The 13646-nt window shown below is 39.7% G+C and overlaps 1 protein-coding gene across 2 annotated transcripts in view; it reads left to right on the forward strand.

Moving 5' to 3' along the window:
* Nucleotides 1-12409, forward strand: part of LOC120526304 — a 196800-nt gene extending 184391 nt beyond the window's left edge. For both annotated transcript variants that reach the window (XM_039749428.1, XM_039749429.1), the window contains 2 exons: nt 333-376; nt 11676-12409. In XM_039749428.1, coding sequence (XP_039605362.1) covers nt 333-376; nt 11676-11873 — 242 coding nt within the window. In that variant the 3' untranslated portion in view covers nt 11874-12409. The remainder of the gene's footprint in view (nt 1-332; nt 377-11675) is intronic.
* Nucleotides 12410-13646: the final 1237 nt, after the last annotated feature.

The raw sequence follows: 13646 nt of genomic DNA on the forward strand, positions 1-13646 counted from the left end.
GAACTGGGTGCCGCAATAAGAGGATGACATATTCTGCTATGGAGGTGACCCTGAATTCAAATTACACAAATTAGCAAAAATGTACAAAACGATCCCATTTGGCATGGCAGTCAGACAATCAGAATGACCCATCCTGTGGGTAAGCCCTGTTTTTATAACTCATCTTGGGCCTCCTAACTGTGTGACAGTCAGTCCTCCATTGTTCACACACTGCACTCTGCTTCTTCTTCCTTGCTTTCTTTATAATGAGGTTCATCCTCAAATATGTTAATGTGCCACTTTTGCTCTTTAGCGTACAACTGAATATCTTCTTAATTTTTTTTTTTCCCCAGAAGCAAAAGATACCCAGAATGCCCATGATGGAAATTTCATTGAGGTAAGGTATGCCACTGCTGGACATTGTCACTGGGCCTGAGGTCTAGAAATGGCTGACCACAGGTGTCACTAAGGAGAGAGGAGATGTGTGACAGCTCAGTAAAAATAATGTATTATTATTATTTATTTATTTATTTATATAAGTATATTTTCATTGTTTTTTAATTATGCACCACTATTTTTAGTATGAGATATTGCTAAGGGGAGGGTGTCCACTATATGTCCATGTGACATTAAGAAGACGTGCTCATAGTAGCTATTTTTATTTTCAAATACAGAAAAGACTTGGGTGTGTTCAAAGATAAGTAGATATGAATCCTCTCAATCCGATTGTACACTCACTGGACAAATTATTAAGAAATATCTGGACACCTGCTGATCCATGAAAATGTCTAATCCGTCACTCACGGGATGGCAGCAGCATGCATAAAATCCTGTGGGTACAGGTCAAAAGGGTCAGTCAATGTTCACATCAAACACCAGAATGTGCTCTCAGTGGTTTCAGCCGTGGCATGATTGTTGGTGCCAGGCTGGCTGGTTTGAGTTTTTCTTGTTCAGTGCCAAGCCCTTAATTAGACCCCATTAACTGACCTCTAGAAGGGGCTCAACATAAAAACGAAACAGAGAAAAACAAAATAAAGAAGATGCATCAGGTGACATGTATAAAGTTCAGTGACATTCTTTACTTTTGTGTGCTAATCAACATGTAACACATCAGCACACTCCAGCGCCTTACTCGACAAACTGAATAAGAACATTTATATTGTATTTATGATGGCATATTACCTTTGTGTAACAAAATACATAAAGAAAAGCTGAAAATATGCAGATCACAGTACGCTGGGCTGGCTCTAGCATTTAAGCAGCCTTAGGTGAAGTTGTAAATGACGCCCCACCACCCTCTTTGCTTTGAGTGGAATCATCATTGCCAGACCTGTACATTGAAACCTGGCGGCTCGAGAGAGAAGCCAGGACTGGGGAGAGCGAATTATGGAGGGGTTGGATGCAAAACAGCGAATCTGCAGTTTGAGAATGTTGAAGGGGATGTCCGATTACTTATCGTAATGTCTGTTTACAAGACTGTTTCAGATAAATGCACTCTTGAGGAGTAACATTTTTAAAAAAATAAATGAAGGTACATTAGCAGGATCTATCTGTTCTGAAAGAATTTGACAAACACAGGAAAAGGTTTGGGGACAGTCACCCATATACGTGAAGTAGGCTGCCAATGATGAAGGTTTGGTTCAGGTTAAGCAGTTCTTAACAGACTTCAGTTCCAACAAACAAACGAATAGACAGGCAAACATGGTGACTTTAAAGTCAGGCAGAGGACGTGATGTCATTGGGGCAGGAAACAGGAAGTAACGTCCTGGAGGCCGGGACCAGAAATGATGTCCTTGGCCCGGGGAACAGAAGTGATGTCCTCGGGGGTGGAACCAGAAGTGACATCATTGGGCCTGAAAAATGGAAGTGACATCATCAAATTAAGGTGAAATTTACTGTGGTCAGTCTGCCGATGAAAAGAGGAAGGAAGGATCAGTGCACCCTGCTATCCCCTGGTCTGGCATGGAATTACCTGCAATTGAGCCCTTTAGCTGCCTCCCATGCGCATGTGTCTATCTATCTATCTATTATATAGTGCCTTTCATATCTATCTATCTATCTATCATATAGTGCCTTTCACCTCTATCTATCAATCTATCTATCATATAGTGCCTTTCATATCTATCTATCTATCATATAGTGCCTTTCACCTCTATCTATCAATCTATCTATCATATAGTGCCTTTCATATCTATCTATCTATCTATCATATAGTGCCTTTCACCTCTGTCTATCAATCTATTTATCATATAGTGCCTTTCATATCTATCTATCATATAGTGCCTTTCATATCTATCTATCTATCATATAGTGCCTTTCACCTCTATCTATCAATCTATCTATCATATAGTGCCTTTCATATCTATCTATCATATAGTGCCTTTCATATCTATCTATCTATCATATAGTGCCTTTCACCTCTATCTATCATATAGTGCCTTTCATATCTATCTATCTATCATATAGTGCCTTTCACCTCTATCTATCAATCTATCTATCATATAGTGCCTTTCATATTTATCAATCTATCTATCATATAGTGCCTTTCATATCTATCTATCTATCTATCTATCTATCATATAGTGCCTTTCACATCTATCTATCTATCTACCGTATTTATACGTGTACCACACTCACATTTTTGCCCGAAAATTAGCATTAGAAAAGCAGGTGCGCGTCATACATGAGGAAATGTAATTCTGTAATGTTTACTTCTTCTGCTTGGGCTCACTTGTTCGCTCTCTCTCTTGCTCGCACACTCGCTCTCGCGCTCTTGCTCTCTCTCTCTCTAAACACTTCCTATACAATCACAACGTGCGTCATACACGGGCAAAACGATTTTCGTGATTTTCTTTGAAAAAATTAGTGTGCGCGTCTTACAAGAAGGCGCGTGGTACACGAGTAAATACAGTATCTATCTATCATATAGTGCCTTTCACATCTATCTATCATATAGTGCCTTTCACATCTATCTATCATATAGTGCCTTTCACATCTATCTATCATATAGTGCCTTTCACATCTATCATATAGTGCCTTTCACATCTATCTATCATATAATGCCTTTCATATCTACCTATCATATAGTGCCTTTCATATCTCTCTCTCTCTCTCTATCTAATTTGTATTTTACATTTTTAAAGAAAAAACAGCTTCACATAATCAAAATACACAAATAAAAAAAGATATTGTAGGCCTCTATTTAATACACCAACCAAACAGGTATATTACAGTGATGGTGACAGTCTGGTGATATTCATACCAAGGCAGCCTCAAAAATATATAAATTTTATTTACTTTATACAAATTAATATAATCACAAAATTCAATGAAATTGAAGTATAATGATTAGCTTTAAACATTGACCCACAATTCCTATTTACTGTATCCTATATATAACCATTCAATCAATGCACCACTTCAGAGAGTTTTTCTATGGAGAGGCAGACTATGGAGAATTTTTGATTTTGCATGCCAAGAACGAATCTCGTAGATGAAGGTGAACAGGAGAGGTGAGATTTGCTAAAGTTCTAATGTAAGCCCATTTGGGAGAAAATTATAGTTTAATTATATCAGCCTTTAGTAATTCATTCAAAAGCTGTAGTCTTGTTTCTGTTTGGATCGTTTAAATTAGTATTTGCTGAGTCTGTGCCTCCAGTTGTAGGATTATTATTATTATTATTATTATTATTGTTGCTCATATTATTGTTAGATTATCATCTATGCTGTAACTTCCCCAATAATCCCCCCAGCCCAGGTTTAAGACAAGTCAGTGCCTATGAAAGCAAAACTAGAAATAGCAACCTATAACTTTGTGCACTGGTGGAAGGAATACAGGAACCTGTAGAAAGTATTGGGGTGCCAGCCAGGTCTCCCGTTTTTATTTTGCAGCAATAAACAATGAAACAGGTGCCTGGGGGCAAAAAACAGAACATAAAGCAGCCTTGTTGGTTCTCAAAGCAATGGTTCTAATGAGCAAGTAAGGCTGTCAGAACTCCACCTTCTAGATTGGTCTGGGGCTAAATGAGATGCCCCTTTGGTAGTGTCAGGCTTTTATAGCTTTCTGGGTGGCAGGGGTGGAGTTAATTGCCCTCAACAGGTGTCTTCTTGCTGCTGAGGACAATAGCAGTAGCTCCCCTTCTCGCCCTGGTGGAGTATTACATACCTTGGATGAGCTCTGAAGATGTCGCTCAGATGCCCATGCGATTCAAAACCACTCCCAAACACCCATACCTCAGACCAATGGGTGCACACACTGCCACTTCAGACCCTGCCCTCAAGTAATGGATACCATTTGTTTAGCTGAAGCTTGCCAGGAAGGTAGTTTTGTGAGGGGTGGCTCATTGAATGTCCTGCACAGAATCCCACCTGCCAAACTGGTTTTAGGCAAACACTGCAATAAATGTCACATCCTGAGTCAGCAGTCCTAAAGACTGGAGGGATTGGTTAGTTAGACATCAAAGCATTGCTCTTCTCATCAGTGAAATAAAACATGCCTTTTGAAACACTAATATTACATTTGCTTTGTCCGACTTACAAATAAAGACATCCATCCATTTTCCAACCCGCTGAATCCAAACACAGGGTCACGGGGGTCTGCTGGAGCCAATCCCAGCCAACACAGGGCACAAGGCAGGAACCAATCCCTGTTTGCACTGCAGCAAATAAAGACATACAACATATGTATCAACTTATATATATAAAATCTCGCTCCACCACAGTAGCCTACCAAACATTAAAGATTTCAGGTTTCTTCTACATATTAAGAAGTTTTTCAAAGATCGAAGATCCAAAGTTATTTGCAGAGAACCCTGACCAGAAGGAAACAGGCTCTGGTCAGGCAATAGTTCTACGAATAACCACATGGTTTTAAATGTTATTATAGAACTTGTATTTTTAAGACTGTACAGACCTTTTTGGCACACACCTCTGACCTCTCTTTTGTTAACTGATCTCTGCGACTCACATCACAATCTCCAAAAACAGACACTTCGGTCCTACTTCATGACAAAAGTCCTACTTTGACTCTCTTGCTAACTCTTTCTTTTAATCTCTTAAAGTTTGAGTGCGTCTTAATGCGGGTGTGCAACTATTTTAGGGTAAATGTGAAGTGTGTATCGCGGGTTCAGACCTAAGCACCACATCTAAAGCTCCAAAAATTGTGGTGCTTATAAACTAAACATATAAAATGGCAATGAAGTGACATGACAGTTTAACAAAAAAAAGAATAATTTAATAAGGAGTAAAGATGGTAAAATGTAAATTTTCAACCACACATTAGCTCAGTGGTGTTTTTTCATCTTCACAACATTGCTCTTCTGCATTCTTTCCTCAGTGTGAAGGATAGTGAAACACGCATCCATGCTTTCATCACTACCCGGCTGGACTATTGCAATGCATTGATTTATGGCCTTCCAACTAAATATATCAATAGATTACAGTATGTTCAGAATTCTGTTGCTCGTTTACTTACACACACTTAAAAATTTGCTCACATCACTCCTGTCCTTTATGGTTTTTGCATTGGTTACCAGTCTTTTCAAGAATCAAATATAAAATTACTCTTCTTACTTTTTAAGCCCTTCATGGTTTCGCCCCTTATTATCTGTCTGAGCTGCTGCTTCCTTACACTCCTGTCTGTGAATTAAAGATCATCGGACGCTAACTTGCTCACCGTACCTAAATATGTAACTATGGGTGGAAGAGCTTTCAATGTGATAGCCCCTAAAATTTGGAATGCCCTTCCTCTCAGCCTTCACAAGGACAAATCTATTATTCATTTCAAACTCCTGTTAAAACACATCTCTTCAATGAGTATTATTCATTTTCTTGTACAGTATGTCATTTCTATTGTCTTGTTAATGTGTTTATTGAATTGTAAAGTGTCCTTGAGTGTATGAATCTTCTTTTGGCTGCTCTCGTCAGGGGTTGCAACAGCGAATCATTTTTTTCTATATCTTATTATTATTATTAAATTAATAGCCTTCTGACTGTCTCTATGGCAAGACTAGCATCGTAATTAATTTTTTAAGTTTCTTATTTACGGAGGCCGAGACAGGACGTGCAATATCGTTATTTTTTTAAATTGTTTTCTCTAAATTACAGACTAATTTTATCGAGATCTCGAGAAAACGAAGTTTGTTTTCTCGAAATAACGGAATAATTTTATCGAGATCTCGAGAAAACAAAAGATCTTGTTTTCTTGAAATTATGAACTAATTGTATCTAACGTTTAATGTTTAGCTTATTGAAGCCACGTCCTGTTTGAAATGGCAGAAGAGCAGAACTTGTATTGATCCAGAACTTATACTGAGCAGTATTGATCCGCGTGTCACATTTTTGTTCAATCAAGGTCTGACGGAGGCTGAAATATGTTTATACCTTAGTTTAGAAAAGAATAACGTTAGTGTCCATCATTTAAGAAGACAGTTAGTAAGGCTTCAGCTGCATAGGCGTCACAATCTAAGCGAGCCTGATGCTAGGAGCAAAGGTTAAGTTTCGTTTTCTCGAGATCACAATAAAATTATTCCATTATCTCAAGAAAACAAATTTTTGTTTTCTTGACATCTCAATAAAATTATTCCATTATCTCAAGAAAACAATTTTTCGTTTTCTCTACATCTTGATAAAATTAGTATGTTATCATCTCGAGGAGACAATTTAAGAAAATAACGATATTGCACGTCCTCTCTCGGCTTCTGTACTTACTTTTGGTTTTGGTTGCTTTTTTGTCTTTGAGTATTATCTGGTCCTTTTTGATTAGGCTTCGTTCAGATTCTTTGGTTTTGATCCACAACATCAGCCCCCTTTCCCAGTCTTTGACTATTCAGTGGCCTTGCCCTTTGATGGCTTTCTCAGCTACACTCACTCACTCTTAACAACCCCAGTTTGATTTTTCTTTCATTGAAAATCACAAAATTGTGTTACAGGATCTGCAGAATTGCAGTTAGGCCTGGAACTGAACAGGAGTGTAGCCTTAACCCCTTAACATTCGGGGTCATTTTTGCTAAATCGCTTGTAATTCGACCTCTCCAAATTAGAATCATTGCTGTTATTGAACTATCTGGAGTATAAACACATGTTTGGTCTCTTTGTAAAGGTAACATCCTCTAGTTTCACCCTTAGTAGTCAGAATCACTGTAGGTGTGACTGATCAAAAGTTATGCACATTAGAACTCACAAAAAAAACGATTTTTTTTGTTCTCGCCTAAGTTTTTTTATGAAAATAAAGGAAAATAAAGCTGCAGTAGGTAGGTGGGGACAGAAACACACTATGTACCAACAGAATAACTTGTTGACTACTCACATTTCAAATTTGAAAAGAATACCTGTAAAAATGACATTTTTACACCAGTTTTTATGTGGGCATGCCCAGGGGGTTTTTAGAGGGACCATTATCCACATTTTGGAACATATGTTAAAAGTGTAATAACTTTTGAATGCTTCAACCCACAGATATCAATGAGGGCTCTACTGAAAGCTTACACCTAAAGGAATCTATATCTACACACAGTGTCACTCTATTAGTTATAAAAATAATAAAAACAATAAAAAATACACATTTCTATGTAAAAATAGTCAATACAAGTTATGGGCCAAAAATATATTTATATTTTTATTTTTACTTTTTTTTATAAAATGCACACAAACTATATATATTTCTTTTACAAACTGTTACAACACAGCTCAGCGTTTTTCCATGTGCCACTTGATGGCAGCAATCACTAGCAAGCAGAAAGCACAAGGGCGTGGCACGTCGCTCTCTCCCATTACATGTCCCGTGCGGTTGAATACTTTCGCAACGCGTACATGCATCTATTATTTAATCGATCGTTTATTTACGTTTAAACTTCTACTTTTATTCATATTTAAACTGCGAAAAAACTTGGCGAAATCACAATAAACAACCACGCACCAACTCTGCAGACTGGCACAAATGCCACCTTCACGCAGCTCTGATCGCGTTGTTTACAAGTTAGTATGGCAAGTTACATATCAAAATGCTCGGCTGCTCATTGGCTGTAAGTTTTGAGTGTCAGTCACAGTGTCCAATCAAACTGGTAGATTCTACCAGAGTTTGAGCAGACGTCATCATCTAAGCTTTCTGTGACACTGGTTGGCTATACGAGGTGCCAGTCAACCCCAGACCCGTCGTAATTGGCCAACTTAGGTGTCTTTCGAAAGCTAACACTTCCGTGTTTCATGCGGTAGCATGGTTATCGCCGACAGAAACAAATTACGTCTAATATGAGCAATATAAGTGAAAAAAAATTACTTAGGTGGTCTCAAGTTATGAAACGTTTTCTGGAGTTTTTGTCCCTTTGAGAATATATTGTGTGTTTTGGACCTAATCGTTTTACTGGATTATATTCGCTGGAGCCTTACGGACAGAATGAGACCAATACTGCTCGGAAATATTGATGTTTGACTTGCAGGGGGTCTTCAAAGGTAGGTACAGTCAACTCTTAAAAGTATGTACTTCTCTGTAAAAAAGGCTTTAGTGTCAGTGCTGTGGTTGTTGTGTGTCAAAATGGTTTATATCATCGGAAAGACGAGACTTTGAAGTTTCATTTGATGGGTAGTATGTCGAGATGCATGGCAGATGGGCATGCACACATTACTGTAACGTTTCTGAACCGCTGTTATGTCCCGGGACCGGTACGTGTGCGCGTTAATTAAGGTTGGCGCAATGGCTTTTGAATAATGAAGATGGAGGTGGTTCAGAGTTTGGATCCTTCCACAAGCCATGACCATTGTCCGTGAACAGAGAGCTGTACGCCAGCTTTTGGATGTACGCAGCTCTTTAGAGCTCAGGAACTGGAGGTGGAGTGCTCTACCACACCTTTTTTTTTTTTTAATATTGTGGTGTTCAAGTGGACCATTTCACAACCCTTCAGTACAGATCTGAAGATCAGCACTCACTCCATTACACCAGCAGTCATCAGGATATTTAATTAGTGTGTATTATGAGTATGGACTATGGAGAAAGGTTCACTGAAGATCTCAAAATGAAGCCAATGTAAAAGGATAAGTAACATCAAAAAAGGCATCTCTTATGTGGAAGAAACGATCGCCACCCCTTGGGTGACCTAAAACCTCTAAGAGAAAACAGGCAGGAGGAAGTTTAAATTATAACCATTAATTCTCTTCGAAGAGGGAGCACTCCTATTACAGGACACTGTAACTAAACGCACACAGCATTCTGCTAGATGAGTTTTTTTTATACATAAGTAAAGGGTACAAAATTAGATTAATAACATCATACAAAGTTTCTTATCATCATTGGCTACTTCCAATTGCTAGACGGACACAGGGCAAAATGAACTGTACTACTGTAAATTATAAGTAAACACGGTCATCAAAATCACGTTGATCATTAATGTCAAGCATTGCGTGTTTGCTTTGCCATTTTCAGCTCCTTTCTTATTAGCACAGAAACTGAAGGCGTCTGCCTTTCTCATAAAGTAAACAGACAGCTCGTCTCAGCTGCCCTACCTGCAACACTTTTACATTATATAGTGAACTTTGTTAAATGTGCTTAATCACTTCAAGATATAAAATCCAAACCTCACAACTATTAATTAATTTATCTTGTTATGATATTTCTTTACCACACTTATTAAAATGGAAGTGCACAATGGAAGGATTAGAAGAAGAAGTAACCATAGAATTGTAGTAACAAAATCACACGGGTCATGAAGGGTTGGGGCACCAAAATGATCCCAAAGACATGAACGTTAGGTTAATTAGCAGCTCTAAAAATAAAAGATCCCTGTGTTGTCAGAAGGGGTAAAAAAATAAAAATAAAAATAGACTGTGAATTTACATTAAAATCCTTGACTGCTAATTGCATTCCTTTAGCAGTATTAGAAGACTCGAGACGAGAACAGGCCATTCAGCCCAACAAAGCTCGCCAGTCCTATCCACTTATTTCTTCCAAAAAAACATCAAGTCGAGTTTTGAAAGTCCCTAAAGTATTACTGTCTACCACACTACTTGGTCGCTTATTCCAAGTGTCTATCGTACTTTGAGTAAAGAAAAACTTCCTAATGTTTGCGTGAAATTTACCCTTCACAAGTCTCCAAGGGTGTCCCCGTGTTCTTGATGAACTCATTTTAAAGTCACCATCTCGATCCACTGGACTAATTCATGTCATAATTTTTAAACACTTCAGTCAGGTCTCCTTTTAAACTGTAAAGGCTCAGCTCTTTTAATCTTTCCTCATAACTCATCCCCTGTAGTCCTCTAATCAGCCCAGTCGCTCTTCTCTGGACTTTTTCTTGTGCTGTTATGTCCTTTTTGTAGCCTGGAGACCAAAACTACACCCAGTACTCCAGATGAGGCCTCACCAGTGTGTTATAAAGACTGAGCAGAACCTCCTGTGACTTGTACTCCACACATCAAGGCGCTATATAACCTGACATTCTGTTAGCCTTCTTAATGGCTTCTTAACATGGTCTCGCAGTTGATAGTCACGAGTCCACTACAACAGCTAAATTCTTCCCATAAGCTATACTTTGATTTTCCGACCACCCATTGTGTATTCAAACCTCACATTTTTACTCCCTACATGTAATTCTTTACATTTACTGACATAAATTTCATCTGCCACAAATCTGCCCAAGCCTGTATGCTGTCCAAATCCTTCTCTAATGATTCAATTCAGCAGATTCCAGATTATGTGCCAATCCACCTATCTTGATATCATCTACAAACAGAACCAGCTTCTTACTTATATTCCTATCCATCCATCCATCCATTATCCAATCCGCTATATCCTAACTACAGGGTCACGGGGGTCTGCTGGAGCCAATCTCAGCCAACACAGGGCACAAGGCAGGAAACAAACCCCGGGCAGGGCGCCAGCCCCCCTCAAGCACACACACACACACACACACACGCACAAACACACTTGGGACAATTTAGAATCGTCAATGCACCATACCTGCATGACTTTGGACTGAGAGAGGAAACCCACGCAGACACGGGGAGAACATGCAAACTCCACGCAGGGAGGACCTGAGAAGGGAACTCGGGTCTCCTAATTGCGAGGCAGCAGCGCTACCCACTGCGCCACCGTGCCGCCCTATTCCTATCCAAATCATTTATATTTATTAAAAGTAGCAGCGGCCCCAGCACTGACCCCTGCTGGTCACCACTCTTAACATTCGTCAATTCTAATAAAGTTCCTCACACCCTCATCATCCTCTGCTTCGTGTGTCTGAGCCAATTCTGCGCCCACCTACACACCACATCCTGAACTGCCACTTCTTTAATTTTAATGCCCAACCACTCATGTGGCACCTTATCAAATGCTTTCTGAAAGTCCAGATAAATAATATCAGATGCTCCATCATATCGAGTCTAACTACTGCCGCCTGTTGGTCTGGAGGACTTGTATTACATGATGTTCCATGCCCCATTACTTGGTCAGCTTCTGTGTCCCTTGGGGTCACAATATAGTTATTTACTATTATTATTATTATTATTGTTATTGATTGATTAATCTACAGTTCCTTGACAAGCTTTTACAAGCCTGCCATTTTAATGTTTTATCATTAGAGTTTCTTTGAACTCTGCCCCTACTGTGTAGTGCCCCATGTTGCTTGCCATTCCAGACCTGACCTGGCACCCTGTACCAGTGTGGGTGCCTGCACTCTTAAATATTCTGATTGTTGTTTTTCCTTATTTTTTAGGTTAAAAACACAGTTTATGCAGAGTGTGGCATGCAGGTGGCAGAACCCCCAGTGGAAACACTCTACTGCTCTGTGACATTTACTAATGGTGATCAAGAAGATCCTTCATCTCTTTACTGCAATGTTTCAAAGAAGAGTCAAACGAGGGATGTGGGAAGAGAAGGAAGCGTCATGTACTCCGAGGTCAAAGCCAAATAGACCGTGAGGTCCAGCCCCAAAAGGGAGTTCGCTTGGGATGGCACAGCTGCTGCGTGGGATGCTAAAGGAGTCTCGCCACCCAGATGGGCTCATCCAATGGAAAACTGGGAAGATTCTCTACAGCACACGTGATGCACTTTGGCTTGCTGTTTGTTGTGACAGCTGCTATAAAGACAGTGGCAGTGTTTGTGCGTTAATGGAGCCTGCCAAAATGCAGAAAGTTAAAATATAATATTTTTTTAGCTTAGAAATATTTATGAACATGCTGATGTTTACATTGATTTTATGTAAGTATACCTTATGAACCTTGACCTCAGTTTAAGGAGGTCAGAAGTGGATGGGTGGGTAGATATTTAAGCATAAGTTACTAGTTGTATAAGAAATATTGAGAATGCACCATTTGTTCCATGACCCACATTTTAGTGGTATTTTGAGACTGGAAACAGCAAAGAAGCGATGGCATTGACTGTTCCGCATGTATTTTTTTTTATGCTTATTCTTTGAAAAGCAATAAAACTTAAAAGATCCTGACTTCATTCATTTGTCAAAATGAATGGTAATAATGTGTGTGTTTAATGGTGGCACACTGGCATAGAGAATGGAGAAAAGAAGATCTGTGTGGAACCAAGCCAATCTGGGTAAACCCTAAAAATGGATATTACACCGATGATGATGATGATGATGACGACACAGCAAACTGAACAACTCATGGACCTGTATCCAGAATGCTCTCTTTTTCTTTGTCCCTCTCTTGCTCAAATATCTAAGTCAGAGACAGTAAAGGAAGAATCCAGAGATTTCAAGGCAGGGCCATGCTCAACTAGTTCTAGTGGCTGATTATGGAACCCGGAAATTGTGGCGTGCTGCATGTTGATTAAAATGTCATTGTGCTTTGTGACAAAGACATGAAACTACACTAAATGGGTTACTTCCAGAAGTCCAAAGATATGCTGTTAGACTCCTTGGTGACACTCGCTGCTGTGACTGTGTCATTTATAATGTGGTAAAGTAGTGTATACATAGAGCTCCATTAAATCAAACGCACAACATCACAGTCTGAATGCTTTTCAAGCTCACTACACACTTACACAGTATTTGCACAGTATCAGATCCATGTGACATATGGTAATATTGTAACTGCACTAGACCCCTTGGCACGCACAGTGCTTAAGTTTACTGTAAATGTCACAGGGTACTCGGTGTGTCACCAAACACATGAAGTGTTTTGAGAGAGTGGTGCTGGCCCACATTCAGAGCAGCATACCGGACACACTGGTCCCCCGGCAGTATGCCTACCGGCCCAACAGGGCCACCTCAGATGCCATCACGGCCTCACTACATCATTCCCTCTCCCGTCTGGAGAACAAAGACTCCTACATCAGGATGCTCTTTGTTGACTACATCTCCGCCTTTAACACCATTATCCCCCATAAACTCACCCATAAACTGTCTGCCCTTGGCCTTCACTCCACCCTCTGTCACTGGTTCCTGGACTTTCTGATAGGCAGGCCCCAGTCTGTCAGGAATAGTAATGGGATTTCAGCCACCATTATCACAAACACAGTCACCCAAACAGGGATGCGTCCTCAGCCTCATCCTCTACACCCTGTTCACCTCCCACAAAGATAACATCATCCTAAAGTTCGCAGGTGAAACCGCAGTGATTGGACGCATCACTGGTTGGGATGAGGAGGCCTACAGGAGAGAGTTGGACAGTCTGGCGTCATGGTGTGAGGACAACAACCTCACACTCAACACAGACAAGACAAAGAT

This window comes from Polypterus senegalus, chromosome 3, assembly GCF_016835505.1.
Source record: "Polypterus senegalus isolate Bchr_013 chromosome 3, ASM1683550v1, whole genome shotgun sequence".
Classification (NCBI taxonomy): Eukaryota; Metazoa; Chordata; class Cladistia; order Polypteriformes; family Polypteridae; genus Polypterus; species Polypterus senegalus.